This window comes from Podarcis bocagei, assembly GCF_964188305.1.
Source record: "Podarcis bocagei genome assembly, chromosome: 7".
Lineage (NCBI taxonomy): Eukaryota > Metazoa > Chordata > Lepidosauria > Squamata > Lacertidae > Podarcis > Podarcis bocagei.
In genome coordinates this window covers 27905523-27925273 of record NC_138132.1, presented here as the reverse complement: position 1 = coordinate 27925273, position 19751 = coordinate 27905523, and the positions used below count along the sequence as shown (strand labels likewise).

The window sequence follows — 19751 nt, the reverse complement described above, 5'->3', positions numbered from 1 at the left end:
CTGAGTGTGTTAAGCTGGAACACCCCCAGCCAAGACTGTTCTGTAGATGGATGAGGTAAGTAAGGGAAGGTTAACAGTAGTAGTCAAGGCATCCTCCTAGGAAGCTTGTCTGCTCTGGAGCTCCCAGTAAGCTTCAGAGGAGTCCCCAAACTCCACAGGACACAGTTTGGAAACCACCGTTTTAGCAAATACTTCCATGGCCTTGGGGAATGCTAGCAGAAAATGTAGCCCATGAATTTCTGCATCCCATTTCCGTGGTCTCTGGTACCTATTTCTGTGCCTGTTTGCAAGCAATATTACAACGCCCTACTCCGCCATGCAATGAAGCCCATGTTAATCTGCTTTTACATATGCAATTAACTAATGTGGGAGAAAGCTCAGGCATTAATATTTAGTGGGGCTGGGTGTGAGCAGTGAATAGAATGCCAAGGACCTGCTGAAAAGGAAGGGCATTCGTTGCAATCAGAGACTTTTTCAATGTGTAAACTGTGTCATCCTAAATATATCATAGGATCACTGAGTTGAAAGAGGCGCAGGGGCCATTTAGACTACCCCCCTTTTTTTGCAAAGCTAAACCCATTCAATAATAGAAAGCTCCCTTACACCAAGGTGTCCCATTCGCCCCTACAGCTCAATTCTGACACCACTGACTGGCAGTGGCTCCCCAAGGTACCAGGCAGGAGATTTACTTAGAACTACCTGAACCAGGGACCATCCGCATGCAGTCCTTCCACGATCTAGGAACTTAGATTGAGAGTCAATTGTCATTATACTCAATTCACACCGCTGTGGAGCATTTTGGGCCAAAAAGCAGTTTGTGATCTAATGCAAGCAAAATAAAGGAACTGACTAGAAGGCACCGTAAGTACAGAGAAGAGAGAATGGAAGGCAGCATTATATTGTGTACTCACAAGGCAACATATGTGGGCTAGCATATAAGTAGTATTTCACAGTGTTGTTCCCCTTGCTGTGTGTAATGATGGTGGGGGGGAGTAATAAGATATTTTTATATTATTGGCACCTCCATTTTGTTTTGTGGATGTAGTGGGTCAGACTAAGACAGAGGAGACCAAGGTTGAAATCACCACCGAGGGCTCATTCAGACTTCCTTTTGTCACATTTCTAGGCACAAGTCCACGTTTTAAAACTCCATCTCCAAGCCCTTTTTATTTTTTGCCCTAGTGCTTTAAAGGCCAGTGTGGATGAGCTCTTGACTAGCTCACGGGCAGGAGGGATGGGGGGGAAAATCTTGATTCAGTTCACCATTTAAAGACAAATCTATTGTAAATTGCTGCAGAAATATGGAGAACTGAATTTAAGAATGGGAAACTGAGAGAACTGAAATTGGCAATTCCTTCCAACCTTTCTGGCCAGTCACTCTCAGCCTAATCTGCTTCAAAGGGTTCCTGAGACAATAAAATGGGGGGGCGGGGGCAACCGTGAAGCTTGAGCTTTTTGGAGGATGCAAATCTAGTAAAGAATAAACTTTGAAGTGTTTGTTTAAGGCAAACTTTGAAGTGTTACTTAAATTATAATGTGTGACACGTTTTAAAATTAATATATAATATAGTTCACTTGAAGTGGCCTAGCCACTGTAAACAAACACAATGACCTGGAATGGGTGAACAAACATCATCCCACAGCAATGTTAATCATGCTAGCAAAATCTAGGGCATGCTTTCTGGTTGTCATCTATGCATGTATTCAAGGCACTCCAGGTTCCAAGCAAAGGCAGTGATCCTTAGCAGCTGCAACGGTAGCCTTTAGGGTCAGCTCCTGAATGTTGCTCTTGTGCAGGTGGGATAGGCAGCTTCCTATGCCCCTATCAAGTGGTCAGTAGGGTGGCATTGGGAGAAGGCACTGGAAGACACCTTGTCCAGGGTCTCTTCCTTAACTGACTTCTGGTGGCGTAAGCTGGGGAAATGACCTACAACCCCCCCAAAAAACTTTTCAACTGATTGCTACATCTCAGAGTCTGTAGTCAGGTGACCCTGACTTTATTAGGTGTTTGTCATGTGAGAAAGTGGTCCTTATTTCAGACTATATTTCCTGCCCATCTTTCAAAGACCCAAGGCAAAGCCTTTACTCTTGATTTGGAATGTTTGAGCTTGAGTGCACCTAAGGAAATGACTGAAATCAGTTTTAACTGATTTTAATATTGCACTGTATTTTATATTGTTGTAAATTACCTGATTGTCTTTAGTGCTCCTGTAAAGGTTATTCAGAAATACAAGTTTCCCCATGCATGTTGTTCATATCTCCTGCCGGGTGTATGACAAATGCTTGCTAATGAAAAAACTTTTAAAGAGCAGGGCCACATTCTCCTGAAAAAGGAGAATATATCTGTGCTTTTCACCTTGCTTTAGTTTCCAGTTACTTTGTAGGCAGAGGAAGCAATAAAGATGGTGAAAAACTGTAACAAAATAATTGCTTTTGTGAATCTGACTGGAGTCAGGACAGACACTGAACTGATTTAAGTATTTACGTTTTAAGTGATTAACAGTGCAATCCTATACAGAATATGTCTTCTCAGAACAAGTACCATACATTTCAATTGGGCTTCCTTCCAGGGTAGCAGGTGGATAGGATTACAACCTAAAGTTAAATAAATTCACATATTGTGAAGCCAACTTCTCATTGTGGGTGCCTTGCCAAGCTACTTCAGGAACTGTGAAATACCGTATTTTTTGCTCTATAAGACTCACCTTTTTCCCTCCTAAAAGGTAAGGGGAAATGTGTGTGCGTCTTATGGAATGAATGCAGGCTGCACAGCTATCCCAGAAGCCAGAACAGCAAGAGGGATCGCTGCTTTCGCTGCGCATCAATCCCTCTTGTTGTTCTGGCTTCTGAGATTCAGAATATTTTTTTTCTTGTTTTCCTCCTCCAAAAACTAGGTGCGTCTTATGGTCTGGTGCGTCTTATAGAGCGAAAAATACGGTAATTTTTTTTTCTTAAATGATAACTTAATACACAGAAAGCCTGTCTTTTTTCATTTACATTCCCAATTAAATGTATTTGGGCTTCTTTGATAGGAAGGACGGAACAGAAAATTTAATAGTAACAATTTCCAAAAAACAACAACAGCCTCACAAGAAGTAGCATACCTTTCATTTGCAGACCTGTTGCTTCAAACTTGCCCCAGTGACTATAATCCTAAACAGTTACAAGAGAGCAAGCCTCAATGAACTCAGTGGGAGTTACTTCTGAGTAAATGTGTGCCACACAGCTGCATTGAACTTCCCTGTTGATGAAAACCTTCGAAAGAGGAAGCCTTCCTCACCATTTTAAACACAATTAATTTTCTTTCCCCCTTCAGTTGTGTGGTACAGAAATCCCCTGGATGACGGCATTACTCTAGCCTTCAGTCAGATGAAGGTGGAAGCCCAAGCACGGAGGTCAGAGAGGATCCAAGCCTTGAATCCTGCTCTTTCCTCTCCATGACCCTGAACTTTGCTGCCTGGACCATCAAACAAGAGAAGCTGTTAACAGTGCCATTCTTTGACCCCCCTAAGTTCCTGCCCCCATGCAGCGTGCTCCAAAGACTCCACTCTCTCTCTCTCTCAAATGCAAAACTTCCCACTCGCATTGCTGCAGAGCAAAGCATGCAGGGGAAAGAACAGACACTCTGGCTCCCTTTCTCTCTGCCAAGACATGTCTCTCAAGCTATTCTCTGCAGCTCAGGGCTGGCTGGCACACCTGCTGTAGTGCGAGGCTTCCCAAACCTGTTCCCCCACGTACCTGTTGGCTGGGGATCCTACTGCTACGATGTCTGTCTCTTTCGCCAGCACACCATCCTCCGAGTGCAGTCGATCAGTTTCACTCTGGTCTGCCTCACCCACTCCTGGGCTGGTCTCCGATCCCCACTGCAGCGTAGCTGGGCTCCCAGTGGCAAGAGTCAGTATTGGCCCGCACACCTTACAGGTTCCCACCCCATGCAGCCCTCTGCAGTTTTGGAATTCCTCGCTCGCTGACAGCTGGGTAGCTGGTCTGGCTGGTTCCTGGTGACGTCGCTCCTTTCTTTTCTCTAACTCAGCAACCCCCAGAGAAAGTGTTTCCTCCCCAGACGGGTGACACGGCAGGCTTCTTTCACCACAACTGAATGTGGGTTCTGCTTCAGCCCTCGCCGCCTCCTTGGTCATTGTAATCATTATCTCATAGCGGATCTTTGGGGCAGTCTTGCCCAGGCTGATTTTAATGGCCGAGGCAGAATCTGCTACCTCCAGAGGCTGATCAACAGGTGGGCTTGCTGTGGCCGACTTAGCATCCTCTGCACCATCAACATGCTCAGAGACGGACTCTCCAAGGCCACTGCTGAAGCTCAGGTTCTCCATCTGTTCTGTAACAACAGGGTGGGTCATCCCCGTGGTCAAATACCCTTCAAATACACTTTCAGTCCACTCTGAGGCAGACTTGGAGGCCTTGCTGCTTTCTTCCAGGACTGATGGGAGCTTGAGGGCTTCTCCTTTCATTTCGGGAGCCGCTGGGCAGCACAGAGAAGAATTACTGATGGAGAAAGACCCTTCCCAAGAGCTTCCATCTTCCCAACAAAGCAAAGAGTCAAAGGATGTGGAGGGTTCTGGGCTGGTCCCTAGAGAGTGTGTTTCACTTAGCCTAGATGAAGGCTCAGGTCTCTCCTGCTTTTCAGATTGATTTTCAGCAGGATAAAAATCAGCCCTGCTCCTCATATCCATGTCACTGCCAACAGCTGGTCTCTGAAGCCGCCCCATTGACCAAGGATCGCTTGCCAGGTGCCCAGGGTGCTGAGAGAGTTCAAAATGGCTACTCTGTCGCTTGTGCCAAGTGAGGTTCCCAAACTTGCGCAGTAGGCCATTCCTCCACAAATCAGGCTCCGAATAACTGAGAGCCTGGGTCTGCAGGATGGGAAAAGAAACTGTGAGAAGACAGAGACTATGAAAGGGGGGTGGGACAGAAACCCTGTATATGCAACAGTTGAACAAGATTATATATGTTTGAGTTGCCTACAGCTTTGCAAAAAGATCCACAGCAGTAAGTAGCTTGTATAATATTTTACTAGCCTTCATCCCTGAATTTGTCAGTGTTATTAACTTTTGGCTTAAAAGGGGAGAAAGCCCAGCAGTTCTACAGCTTTCCAGCATGATTACCTGGAGGCAATTTTTATGAACCATAGGTGACTAGACTGATGTATTTTTACAAGCTTGGCGGCATGTTATTTGCTGAATGGAAATGCTTGTTTAAAAAGTATGAGTTTTGCAGTCTTTATCAAAACAATGCATGCATAAACACAGAATGCAAGAATAGATACCAGCATTAACTCCCCCTCCCATAAATCCCAGATGTAGAATCAATATGAACAAACACTGAGCCAAAATCACTGAATCAAAATTTCCAACTATAATAAATATTTTGCCTTATACTTGTCTAACTTAGACTGATCTTGTCCATCAATCAAACAAAAAAATGGAAACTAGTTATCCACAAATTGTTTTTATGCTATTAATTAAAATATTTATAAACTGCCCTTCAGCACAAATTCTCAAGGTGGCACATTATAACAAGTTTATGAACAACAACATGAGCCATTCAAACTACCAAAAGCCATTAAAAGTCAATCAAAAACAAACTTTGGCACAAAGTAAAAGATAATGGAAGAAAGTTCCAAACCTGGGGTGCCACCACCAGGAAAGCCCTGTCTCTGGTAACTACCTAGCTCACCTTAGAGTGGGATGGAGGACTCAGAGCTGGGCCTCTGGTGATTATCTTAGACATGGTTGGATCCTCTGACTGGATCCATCAGCTGATGCATGGGGAGCTCAGTCCCGCTTGGTCACTATATCCCCCCACATTCACTGGCCAATTTTGACAGACAGGTGGGATTTTCCTCCTATTAATCACCTGACACTGATAAGTCAGATATATTTTTTTAAAAGATATTTATTAAAAGTTTTTAAGATATAACAAGAAAAAAGAAAAATAAACATACAAAATAAAAAACAGTTAAAAACACACATTAATTTTCAATAACATAACTTCCATACACTTATTTCCTCAGACCTCCTCATACCTCCCTTCTTTGTATTCCAGTTCGATTTGTTAGTTCAGCAAATCCTTACCCATTAAACTTTTACCCATTTGTGAAACCACTTTTTTTTTCATATCTCTTAAAGCATTACAGCTGGAAACCGCTTAGTTTCTATCCAACATCCTTCTAACATTCATTAATTTTACAATGTTTCTGTAAGTAGTCTTTGAATTTCTTCCAGTCTTCTTTCACCGACTCTTCTCCCTGGTCTCGGATTCTGCCGATAAGAAGTCAGATATTGACAGGTGCTGGTCCTGCGCTCCTGCCATCTTTGGCCTGTGGGGTGGGAGAAGTTAAAAGATTTGGCCCACCAGGCCAAAGAGGTTCCCCACCTCTGCTGTAGTAGTTTCTGTTGTCTGTGGAATGTTCTCCCCAGGAAGGCCTGCCTGGTGCTAACTTTGTGGCCATTTTGGCGCCAGGGAAATATGCTTTTGTTTTCCCAGCACCAAAGACTGAGTGTTCTTACTCTGTTTTTAATTAAGCTTATGTATTTTTATTGCTATATTTTAGTTGTCTTGTAAATTGCTTCAGGACCTTTTTGTTGTGGGAAATTACCCATTGGTTCAATAAACCTAACCTAACAAATAGCCATTAACTCTAATTCTAGCTTTGCTGTTCTGCAAATGCCCTGAACAGGGATGGCCGAGATATTTTCCTGCCTGAGGAGAAGGACAATACAGCACTCCTCTTTCTATATACAAAAGGCAAGCAAGCTGGCAGTCCAATCTTACTACAATACTGATGACGGGACAGCATCTTCCATTGGGCCTGAGGAAGGCAGGTTCAGGAGACACAGGGAAGGCCGCGTGACACTCACAACTCTGTCTCCAAAATCTTGGCACTCTCTCAGTCTCCTGGCAGCTGCAACCCAAAGCAGCTGCTTCACTTTGCCTAATGGGAAGCAAACCTTTGCTGGCCCCTGGGAGAGGATTTTAAATTGCAGAGTAGACCCTTAGGGCAGTTTTATACAGTCAGCTGTATTTAGGGATGTCAGAGAATTCCATCGGAAATGGGAGCAGAAATTGCCATAATTTACGTGTTTGTCCAGGGTCAGGATGGAATGTGAGTGGCATTCTCTATTGGTTTTTTTTAGTCTGCAAATAATAACTATGATTTCTGCATTGTTTGTTTGTTTTTGACATTTCCCCTCCATTGGAATAATTACATTTGTTTTGGTCATAGCAGAATAGCAGCTAGCTAGATGGACAAGGTAGGTTTTGGCGAAATAGAAACAGCACTGGCTGTGAAGAACACAAGATGGAATGGAAAGCCCTGCCTCCTTACATTCCTAGCTGTGGGGGGGGGAAATTCCTGGACTAAATAGTCTGCAGCCAAAAGAGGGGCAACTTTTGGACATTGGCCTATAGGAATCCTAATATAGGAAGTCCCCTTTTTGTTCCAAGAAACCTCAAAATTCTGTACTGAAATAAAACCAATAGAATGTATGCTGCTAAAAAAAACCCCGACAACAACTTGCTAATTAGTAATCAAAAGTTAACAAAATATACCCGAACCCTACGCTACCTGAAAATAAAGATAATTTTCTGGAGTTATAATGTTGTTTTCTGGATTACTACCATTCCCTCCTCTCTTCTCATCTCCTTCCTTCCGTTCCTTTTCCTATCTTGCTTCAGTCTTTTTTCTTTCTCTTTATTGCTTTTTTTATTTAGAAATGAAAATAAAAATTATTAGAAAAAAGCCCCATACTTTTTAAGTATGACCCTATATTCAGAAGCTTCAATTACTTTTTAAGGGAGATTTGGTCGCAAGAACAGAAAAACAGGGCAGGAGGGCTGCATGGGAAAGCGAAAAGGAGGGCAAGACAAGCCACCATGCCAGGCACAGAAGTCCCATCTCTTGCAGCCTTTACCAATACACTGCTCGCTTATTTTCAAGTTGTCGGTTCACAGCCATGAGGACTAGCCACATAGCTTTTGGAATTTCAATTTAGCATTGAGATTCTCAAGAATCCATATATTTTTTTTGTATTCAACAAGCCTAATTATACTGGAGTATCTTTTTCTCCCCAAGCCAGATTTTTCTGAGGCAGGTCCTAAGTCCTGCAGCCAACTGTTGGCTATTTGTAGTGATACTGATTAGGCACATAGCAGCAGGGCGGTTTGTGTCCTTAATGTAATCCTCACTATCCCCCTTGACATACCAGCTAGTGGGTGGTTCCACTTGTATCAGCTGAACCCTGCTGGGATTTGGGCCCTGCCCTCCCTCACAGCAAAGCTCCAGCTGCTGCAAAACAGCCCAAGGGTGCTCCACCCAGAGGAGCTGCTGATGTAGCAGGAAATCACTAGATAATAAGCGGCCAAATGTGCACATTCCACACACACCTTTGGAGATTACAGCTGCCACCCAAACGTGTCTCCACCTCCATGTACTGTAGGTAAAGCAAGCTGGCCTCTAGAGATGGCTGTGATTGAAACGGGGGCGATTCACCCTACGATCTTCAAAGGAAGCACTAGAGAAGACACCATCTGCTTCTTGCTAGACCCACAGCTAGCAGAGAGAGAGAGAGAGAGAGAGAGAGAGAGAGAGAGAGAGAGAGAGTGATAGCCAAAAGAACAACTTCCTCCTCTGTAGTTCAAGATGTATTTTGTGCTGGGGAAGCATCATAGATTCATGGGTCTAGAGCAGGCCCTTTAAAATCAATGCATGTGACTAACTTGAGTGCTAAGTTCATTGGGTCTACACTGAGCAGAACTTAGCTGGATATAACCCACAAGAACCTGCCTTCCAAATCAGATCATATGTCTTCGTAGCTCAGTATTGTCTACGCTGACTGGTAGGGTTTCAGAATGGAGCTGTTCCCAGTCCAGTATGGAGATGCCAGGGCTTAAACTGGGAACTTTCTGCATGCTAAGCATGTGTCCTACTAGTAAGCTATGTGGCAAGATCTCATTTAGCTCAGATGAATCTCTTCTGGGTGGACATCTCTGGCTTCAGGGACCATAAGGGAAGCAGTTGGGAATTTTTGCAGCCCACACATTTCCTTTTCTAAACTGTGTAGGTAATGGAAGGGGGGAGGAAACGCCACAGGTGTATTCGCTCGCTAGATGTGCTCAAAGCTTCAGGTGAGTTGCTTTGTTCTGCCCCTGGGTGAATTAGTTTGTGGCTCGCCCTTCTGCTCACTCCCAGTGGAGCATGCCATCATTTCCTGAGAACTCAGAGGCTTCAAGGTAGCTCTCCACTCCAACAGGTTCCTGTACCGGTTGACAGTGACACTGCCACAAACATGCCAAGGAGAAACTTTTCTTCTGAGTAATTTGAGTGTCACATTAAATTAATAGGACAAAATATCCTACCTTCCAGGCCTGTTTATACCCGTCAAGAACCCTAGGACAACTAGGCATTGGGAATTTACTTTTGTGCAGTAGGATAGTGAATACGGTGGTACCTTGGGTTAAGTACTTAATTCGTTCCGGAGGTCCGTTCTTAACCTGAAACTGTTCTTAACCTGAAGCACCACTTTAGCTAATGGGGCCTCCTGCTGCTGCCATGCCACCAGAGCCCCATTTCTGTTCTTATCCTGAAGTAAAGTTCTTAACCTGAAGCACTATTTCTGGGTTAGCGGAGTCTGTAACCTGAAGCATATGTAACCTGAAGCGTATGTAACCCGAGGTACCACTGTACACATGTTTGTACATCCTGCTGTGGGCAAGCCAGAGTTCAAGGGCCCACTCCATCCAGGCAAGAATGCCAGGAGGGTTTGAAGAAGCAAGGCTGATGAGAGGTGCAGCCTGGGAAGAGGGGGTGTGGTTGGGGAGGATGTGGCCAGAGAAAAAGGTTCTGAAGGTTCCCCACCCCTAATTTAATAAATCCCCAGAGCGGGGGAAATCCTTGTTCCTCTTTCCCTGGATAACACCGTTTCCCCCCCTTCTCTCAATGGAGTAACAGAGTATCATGCAGACTGGAGTGTGCAACAAAGGGACTTTACCAGAACTGCAGGACTCTTACCAAGATATAAAGCAGCTGCACTTCTAGATTATACTTAGTAACTTCTTTTTTTGTGCTCCCCCTTCCCTACAACTGCTTGTGAAACACTTTGGTTCTTGTGGCTCAGTTTGTACCATCTACACACATGCACTCACACACATGCCCCATATTTCCTTGGTTATTCAACATGCTCCTTTTTGTCCCCTTAGGATTTTTTCCGTAAATATATTTCTATACTTCTACAAATCCAAAAGCTTTTCTAAGCTTGCTGATGCCTTTCTCTTGCTTATCAGAGTTGGCTATAATCCTATTGGGCTGTTGGCACTCATCCACTTATGGTAAGTTCACTATTAAAATGAGTGGTGTCTGATATACCTCTGTTTTGAAGGTGTCTCAGAACGACTATTTATTAACCAAAGGCACAGACTCAAAGACGTTAGCAATTAAGGTAAGCAAAATGAACTCTGCAAAAGCCAAATCTATAAATAATACTTCACTCAAAGGCAAGCAAGATGTGCTTTGCAAGAGCTGAGCTGCTACATCAAACAAGTCCAAGAAGGATGCTAGATCAGAAAACACTGCGTGATCACAGGCTACATATAGGTTAAGCAAGACAAGCTTTGCAAGTCTTCTTCTGCTGCAGGGTGCTGGAGATTAAAACATGTAATCAAAGTCTTAAAATGGCAAAATAAATTACAAGTCGGATCTGCAACAAAATGTTGCAGTGTATGATTCTGCTTCTTCTAGTTTCCAGTCTCCATTCCATTTCCCTTCCCTGGTTTTCTGTTTTTCCACCCAAAGTCAGTATTATGTGTCCATTGAGCATGTTCAATCCTCACTGGACTGCCTCCTCACACTCTTTGGTATTTTTTCTTACCGTTTTTTGTACTTCACCTAACCCCAAGCTTGCTGGTGTGGCGCTCTTTTGGCTACATTTGCAACAGCATTCACTGCCTGAACGTTGGAGACAGAGGGAATAATCTTAAATGTTTTACTGAAGTGACTGTTTGCGTGAACATGATTTGAAAATCAGGGTTCCACTCCAATGTCAATTTGCTGGTCTTAATTCATGCTTTAAATTCTGTTTGCAATCTGCTTGGTTAGACAGGCACTGTATAATGCTATGAATGAATGAATGAATGAATGAATGAATGAATGAATGAAGCACATTGTGAAAGAGACGGGATACTTCATTTTAACACACCCTTTAAGAACTCTGATTCTGAGTACAAAAAAAAAACACCAGTTGAAGTGTGCTAAGTAAGGAGGGATAACATGGCACAAGGTGTTTCCAGACTGTTGCTGTATTCAGGTGAGCCTCAATCCCATACTGGCAAATCCAGGTTGCACGACTGAGCTTATTTTGGAGCTCTTGCACAACAAACCCACTTCTCCCACAAAAGTGGGCTTTCTGGAAGTGGTGGGGGAATGAATTGGAAAGAGTGGGGAGTTAACACTTGCTTTGGCACAATGTCCCCCCCCCCAAAAAAAAAACCCCAACAAATCCCAATGAATGCTTGTTGAAGAGCCAATGTTGTCTAATTTCCCTGCAAACCAACTGGGATGAAAGTTCAATAAACGGGACACCTTGAAGTGCCCACACTTACTGAAAGGAACTCTATTGCAAAAGGCACAGGCCCATGCAGTTGTGCTTTGCTTCCAGCAGAGGGCATCCTTATCTTTGGGGAAAAGAAGCTGTATGCGCCTTGACATAACTGAAAACTTTTTCTTTTTAACGATGGACAGTCATAGAACTATAGAATTGTAGAGTTGGAAAGGACCACAAGGGTCATCTAGTCCAACCCCTTGCAATGCAGGAACCATTTGGTTCGAACCCATGACCCTAAGATTAAATTTCGTGGCTCTACAAAGTGAGATATTTTGTTGACTATTCGTGTTATCGGCTTGCTAAATTAATGCTGTTCTTCCATGGTTGTTTTTTAATGCATGGTTGACATGCATGTCTTTATATCGCTGAATGGCATATTTATTATTGTTAACTTGCCTCAACATCATTTTGAAATAAAGGAGGGAGAGAATAGCTGTCAAAATACATTAAACAAAATGTGTACTGACTTAGCGTATAGGTGGAAAGAGCCTTTTTCGGCTGAGGGGTGCATTCTGTTCTGTTCAAGGTCACAGTCCAGCCAGGCCAAAACACTCAAAAGAGATTGCACTGTGGGACCAAGTCCCCCCCCCCTTTTTTTTGAGATATTAAAAACAAACTGTTCCCTTGTGTGCCCACACAAAACACAGCTGGCTGGGTCATTTCCAGATTTAGTGTGGTGTAAAATATAGGAATATAAGAAGCTGCCTTAAACTGAGTCAAACCATTGGTCCATCTGGATCAGTATTATTTACATTCTCCAATGACCAGTAGCAGTTCTCCAGCATTCCAGGCTGGGATTTACTCCAGCCCTTCCTGGCAATTGAATCTGGGACCTTCTGCATGCAAGGCAGGAGCACTGGCCACTAGCTATAGCCCTTCCACATAGAAGGCAGGGTGCTGGGCTTGGACTGGAAAGGCCAGGTTGAAATCCTTGAATTTCACTAGGTGATCATGGACCAGCCTTTCCCTCTCAGCCTAATCTACTTCTAGGTTGTGAGCATCAAATGGGCTAGCCTGGTGCTTGCTGCCTTTAGTGCCCTGGAGGGACAGTGAACTATAGAGATGAGATTGACAGGTGATAACAGAGGAGACTAACTGCTGGGCCACCACAAGCACAAATCAGCACACATAAATGTATATCAGCTGTGTGTCACGGGAAGGCGACTGAGTTATGCGACATGCTTCAATCAACAGTACAAAGATGGAAGGTGTCAAAAGCACATCTTATCCATCCCACTAAGAATCACCTTGTTGGGTTAGACTGAAAATTATTCTCCACCATCCATAATTGGAGGGTAGACAAAGGGTTAAGCACCTTGCCTCTTATGGCTGATTTTTCCCGCCCGCCCCCCCCCCCCAGCCACAAGTGAACCACCATTAAGAGAGTAGCTTAATGTTTGGGTTGCTGTATGTTGCTCTGTTATTGCTCTTTCTGTGCTATTGTTTTGATTGTGAATACTAATGCTTGTTTTAAAACGCTTTCAGTATATTTTTCACACTGCTTTGGAAAGGTATTTTCTATTTCGATAGGTGGCCTAAAGCATTTTCAATAAATAAATAGCTGTCCTATATACATATATTCAGAGCAACCCAACACCTATATACATATGTATGCTTAGAAGTAAGCCTGATCAAATTCTCAGGTGATTGTGTATCATATTATTAAAAGCAAAACTAAATAAATACAAGTTAAAGAGAACTACCTATCAATTGATTAACTAAATTTTGACTTATTGATCATATGAGTTTAACTGATTTAATCAATCAAATCTGCAGTTGTTCTGGCGGAAAATATATTTCCCTGTTTCACACAGGTGTCACAGCAAGCATTACCTCAGAGGAGCCTTTCCTTAATGCTGAGTGGATTTTACACTTCTGACTTTGCTTCTTGTTTGTATTGATTGCAGGTTTTTTTAATTGGATGTTTTATGTTTTTAACTTGAAAGCTTCTTTGGGGACAAAAAGCAGGATAGACATTTTAAATATAAATGAATAAATAATGCCTTTCTGTGTGAGTAGGATGCATGTGTGTTTTCTCAGAAGATGCTTATCACACATAGATGTGTAATTATTTGCCTTAAGAATAATTAACCATTATTTAGAAAATCTGATACTTAGAGGAGCATTTAAAAACCCCAAAGGATTTTTAATCGATATAAATGATTACTCAACTAAGGTGCGATCCTGTAGTCCTTTGGTAGGCATGAATGAGTGAATCTCCCTCTCTCTCTCCTTGGAAAGGGAGCTCTGCCACCATTGCTGCTTCACCATATTTGTCCAATGGCAGTAACAGTAAAAAAAGGGATCTTATTCCAGGTTGCTGGAGGGAGATTGAGGGAAGCTTTGGATTCACTGGATCCTGTTTCCCTGACACACCCTTGGAAAAGGGTTGGGGAACAAAGTATGCAAGCCCCTGTTTTTAATTGGTTTGTGGGTTTCAGCCATGCTTTACCTATAATTTTATTTCTGCACTGCTTGGAGATTTTTATGATCTAGTGGTTTATAAGTTTTCTAAATAAATAAACAAACAAACCAGAATGCAGCACTTTCCCCACTTGTAATTCCCAGCAACTGGAATACAGAGGGATACCACCTCCAACAGTAGAGGCAGAACATACTCAGAAGTAAGTCCCGCTGGGTTTGCACTCCTCACAACCTCTCCTGCCCTAAAGAAGGCCCTTCCACAGGTTCTTTGACAGCAGTGGGGCTCACCTTCGATGCTGGCTTCTGTGACCTACTGCAACTAGGGGGCTCCATAACATGCTTCACTTGCACTGAGGTTACATCCTCCTCACTTGCCCTGGAATGAAATTGAGAAAGAAGGATTGGAGCCAGAAGGAAGGTACACAAGAGGCCACAAAGGCTAACTGTCTCTCAGCCAAATAATTGCTTCTGCTTCCCTTTTTCATTGAGCACTTGCCCATCCCAGCCACTCCCTATATGAGGGGTGGAGATCCTTTTACAGCCCAAGGGCTGCATGCCCTCTTGGAGGGGGGGGGGTTTCCTGAATTGTGCCCCCTCACTCATGCTTTGCTGTTCTTAACTATCGCCTGTCCTTGCTGCCACCAGCAAGAAAGGTAATATTTTCTTATATTTGGTATTTGGTCCTTCAAAATATTGTCAACAGATGAGGGCTCAGGTAGTGGTTGCTCTGAGCTGAGAGAGAGGAAGTGAGGGCAAAACTAGAATCTGACGCTAATTGTTCATTGAAAGATGATCCCTACTGAGCTCCCTGGGATGACTCAGCTGTGGCCTGTTTCCTGAAACAGCTCCTGTTGAAATGCAAACAGAGCAGAGGACAGGAGCATATCAGCAAGCTGCAGAGTGGAAAGGAAGGATTGCCGAGGGCTCCTGGACAAATCTCCAATGTCCTTCTTGTTGCTGATTATGACCCAAACGTCTATTTGTCAAAAAAAAAAAAAAAAGTTGGCATTCAGGTGCACCTGTCATATGTACTTTACTGAATAGCTCACTCAGTAGTGCATGAGACTTCTTAATTTCAGGGTCATGAGTTCGAGCCCCATGTTGGGCAAAAGATTCCTGCCTTGCAGGGGGTTGGACTAGATGACCTTCGTGGTCCCTTCTAACTATGATTCTATCACTGATCTGCAGCTGTTCCCTGCAAAACCTCTGTACAGGAAGCTGACTTATGCCAAGTCAGACTATTGGTTCATCCAGCAGTTATTGTTTGCAATGACTAGCAATGACTCTCCAGGAATTTTTCCCTATCCTTCCTAGAGACTTAACCTGGGACCTTTTACATGCAAAAGAAGTGTTCTGTGCAGGGCTGTCCCAATACATTTTGCAGAGGACAAACACATTCCTTATACAGAAGCAAGCTAGTTTAATGGAGCCAGGGCATGTCATATTGCATACATTCCTCTGTTCTTCAAAAGAGGAGAATTGCCTGGAGAAGGCACAGTCATGGGTCTACCGCCACTGGTTCCCAATAGGAGAGCCACTTCTGGCTCTCCTGCTGAGCCACGGCCTCTCCCCAGTTATAAACTTATGCATACTCCCCCAACACAAAAATGTGCAGATAAATTCAAAAACACATCTGAGCACCTCATTGAACACATTTGTAAAATGAAACAAAAAAAACCCTTACCCTACTGTATATAAATAAGTACGTAGCTTATGTCCTGACAAAGGTATAAAGGTGAATCTTCACATCTGCACATTTAACTGAATTTCATAATGCAGCTCTCAAACCAATGTTTACAAAAATGTGGGGGGGAGTTTGCATTAAAATGCATAAAATTTATTTAATTTTTAGATTTATATACTGCTCTTCATCATAAGATCTTGGGGCGGTTCACAGAATATTCATGAAAATAACATATAAAGATGCAATATATTAGGGTATGCTGCAAATGTGTAATTAGCCAAAACTGCATACAAAGAACATTGCACTAAAATATGAATTTTCACAAGGATGCTAACAAATAATAATCTCCAATTCATGTGGAAATGTGAAAAACTGAATTTAAGACTGGGGGGGGGGGGAGAAATTAAGATAACACATGTTGACAGATCCCACCCTCCGCATCCTTACTCCTGACCCAGGGGCACTTCCAGGCCTATCCTAGTACACTCACCCTTCCGAGGTTCTCTTCTTCCGAGGCCTCATCCTCCATTTCCCTCTGCCGCCTTCATCTCTCACTCCTGCCAACCTGGAACCCTCATCTTCATTTTCCCGCCTCTGCTGCAGCTCCTTCAAGCTCAACTCACTCCTTGAGAAGAAGCGAGAAAGCCGCCTTTTCAGACCCTCTTTCTTTGCCATGATGGCAAACTGAGTCCTGACCTCCAGGCCTGAGGGAAATGAACTGCTAGAGGAGGACGGGCTGAGGCTGCCGCTACACCCTGCCTGCAAGCGAAGGCCAGCCGGGTGGCTCTTTCTGTAGCCAGAAGCGCTTTGCTTTTCCACCTTCACGCTCCCTCAGCCTGAGGAGGCGGCCCACCTGTTGGGGAGGATCCGGGTGTGAAAGGCGTGACACCTGCTGACAGATCCAGGTGTGCCGCTTTGGGAGCAAAGCCAAGGGCAGGCTCCGAGGCCTACGCTGGAGAGGGGAGCGGTTTTAAGTTCCCGGCTGATATTTCTCCAACTTGGGGGGTGGAGGGGGGCAGTGTTCGCCTTGTCAGGAGCAGCCTAGAGACAAACGTGCCGTTCAGAGCCCCCAAGGAAAGATGGGGAAGGACTTTGGAGCGAAGGTGCCTGAGGAATTTGAGAGGTGGTGGCTGAGGGATTAGGTCATAATAAGGTTCCAGCAACGGCAGCCGAGAGTAAACAAAGCAGCCACTGGTAACTTATTGAGGAAAAGCTACCGGTTAATTTATGGGCTCAAGAGGAAGGTGCTGGTATTAACCTTTAAAGCCCTTAATGCAGCCTTTGCCAACCTGGTGCTCTCTAGAAGTTTTTGAACTACAACTCCCATCAGCCCTAGCCTGATGGTCCATACAAAACAGAAAGGAGAATGGGCTCTGGTACTCATTAAGGCCACACACACAAAAACTCAAAGTTGTATGTGTTTTGGTGTTAAAAACTTCTTTTGTTTGGTCCTACTACTTTTTCCAGCTAGCTCTGGTCAGATTTTAAGAATGAAATGTTTTTGAATTCCAAACTCCCAAAGAAGGGTGGGGTTTTTTTAACTCCAAAATGCACATTAATAGATTTGCACTAGCAACCACTGGAGCATGTATGTTCTCTTTGTTTTGGGTAGTTGTTAGCTCCACTCTAGACTTTCAGGCAGTGAGGTTCAAAGTCTGGGGAGAGATTCTTCATGTGTTTGACTGAACATGTTTAGACTCCTTGGCGCAACCAGGAATTCTGCACAAATACACAAACCTGGGGAAAATTCCCCTTCAGAATTGTATGCTCAACTGAAGGAAGTTTGAGGGTGGGGATGGAACAGACAGGGCACCAAGTGTGGGGCTAGCATGGCCACCTCTGCACAACATGGCCACATTCATGCCATAAAATTAAAAGAACCCTAATACTACTTTAAAGTCATGGCTTCCCCCAAAGAATCCTGGGAGCTGTAGTTTGTTATGGGTGAAGATAGTTGTTTGGAGACCCCTATTCCCATCACAGAGCTACAATTCCTAGGGTTCTTTAACTGTCAATTCCTCACAGCAGGGAACTCTTGCTATTTGCAGCTCTTTGAGAATGTGGATCTCCTAACAGCTCTCAGCACCCTTAAGAAACTACAGCTCCCAAAATTATTTGGGGAAAACCATGACAATAAAAGTGGCATATCAGTACTCCAGATGTATGGGGCAGACTTCCAGTCTCTTCCCACATGCAGTCTTTTGAATGAATAGGGCTTTAGTGTCTTGCATTTTGAAGAAGTGATTATAAATGGGTCAGTTCTCAGACTTTTTTTGGAAACAGTCTCTCACAGTGCAATTCTATGCACTCTTAACGGAGAAGTCCTGGTAAATTCCACGGGACTTACTTCTGGAGAGACACACTTTAGATTGTGCCGTAAGTAGCTTTTGTAGGTACCAAATTTCAGGAATGGCAAAGAAACACTTCACCCCAGCTGGAGATCAGAAATAATGGCAAAGAAACCCATTAAGTTCTTCAAATCCTCTCTTAATCACCTAACAATCCATTATCCTTGGGGCCACTGCAAGCTGGACCTTGTCGGATATTCTCAAAGTGGACATTGCTGTGAGAGACTTCCAACACTCAATGGCTAGTTGTGTGAATCTGCCCAGAGTCAGGGTTGGTAAATGGCTAAAAAGGCAACACCACTTCCAAAAATGATAAACACAGTCCGTTATTGTGAATTGTGTTCAATGTACACAAGTCCCACTACTGGCCCACTCACTTTGCTAAAATTAAATGTAATGCATTATGGCAAAGCTTTGCTAAAAACACTGCAGATTCAGATATCCAAACATCCAGAGTTTGCCTACATCCTTATTTCCCTGCTTGTTTCTGCTTTGCTGGCTGGTGACAGCCATTTTCATGCAGAAACCAGGGTGGAAGGTGGGGAGATTGGATGCACTGCAGAGCAGGAAAGATCAAACAAATCAGGGAGGAGAGATCAGATTCTCTTCCTGATTGGCTGCAGCCATTTCAGGGAGAAACCATTGAAAAAAGTGGAGGGGGGGAGAGATTAGACAAATCCCAGTTTAGAAATATTTTCAGAGAAATAATGGAAATTGTAGGCTCGTTATGTGAATGCTCGTCTAAAGACTGATTTCCACGGATGCATTGTGTTTAGTAAGCAGGACCTGTGTGTAATTGCAAGTACTGTACAGATGCATGGTGTGTCCAGATCATTAATCAAAAAAACTGAACCTAGTCATAACTGCTGAGCCTTTTCCAAAGGAGGTGAGAGGCCAGGATACCACAAGAGCCTCTCCCATCCTTGCCTCACTTTGCTTAATAGTAGGGCCAATCTTAAACTAATCTCCTACCCTGAGACATGTTCATACCCCAAATCTGCCACCTGAGGTCACTGCCTCACCTCATCTCAAGGTAGGGCCACCTCTGCTAGCAAGCAGTGTTTTCACAAATTGGTCTTGCAGAAGTTTCTCCAGTAAATCCAAGGTTGAACAACCCAATCTAGCTCTCTAAAATAATTTGCCTTCACCTCAAGGTATGCTTTGCTGAAAGGAAGAGATGCACAGAAAGTTATGATCCATATTCTTTATTGGTTTCCATCGTTTTCCAAAACTGGTACAAAAATGAAAATTGGGGAGGGGAGGGGAATGCAGTCGTGGGGATTTTTGACGTCACCACCAGACATAATCAGCAGGATAGCTGCTTGCTTGAACAGAGTCCTGCAGCTCAGACATGACCCTCCCCCCTCTAAAAAGAACCCCACACAGTCACACTCTCATCCCCACCCTCTCCCACCCATCCACCCACCCGCTTCATAAAAAGTCAAAGAGTTTGACACAAAACAAGCTTTGGTCGCTAGCAGTAAACATGGGAGTTACATTCGTTTTGTCTCCTAGTACACAATCATGTAGCCACGCAAGAAGTCGCCATCATCCCCCCCCCCACCCTTCCCACCCCCAATACATTCAGTTCTCCCTATTCCACAGTGACCCTGAGTGCAGACTTGGCACCAGCCTGACTGCAATGCACACTGCTTGCCCCTAATGCATAGTGTCCATCAC

The 19751-nt window shown here is 43.8% G+C and overlaps 1 protein-coding gene across 1 annotated transcript in view; it reads right to left on the bottom strand.

Annotated features, from left to right (window-relative positions):
- The window catches only part of CRYBG2 (crystallin beta-gamma domain containing 2), a 66882-nt gene extending 49660 nt beyond the window's left edge, over window positions 1–17222 (bottom strand). The window contains exons 1-3 of the mRNA XM_081202742.1: window positions 16214–17222; window positions 14328–14415; window positions 3739–4871 (exon numbers count right to left, since the gene is read on the bottom strand). Coding sequence (XP_081058868.1) covers window positions 3739–4871; window positions 14328–14415; window positions 16214–16398 — 1406 coding nt within the window. The 5' untranslated portion in view covers window positions 16399–17222. The remainder of the gene's footprint in view (window positions 1–3738; window positions 4872–14327; window positions 14416–16213) is intronic.
- Window positions 17223–19751: the final 2529 nt, after the last annotated feature.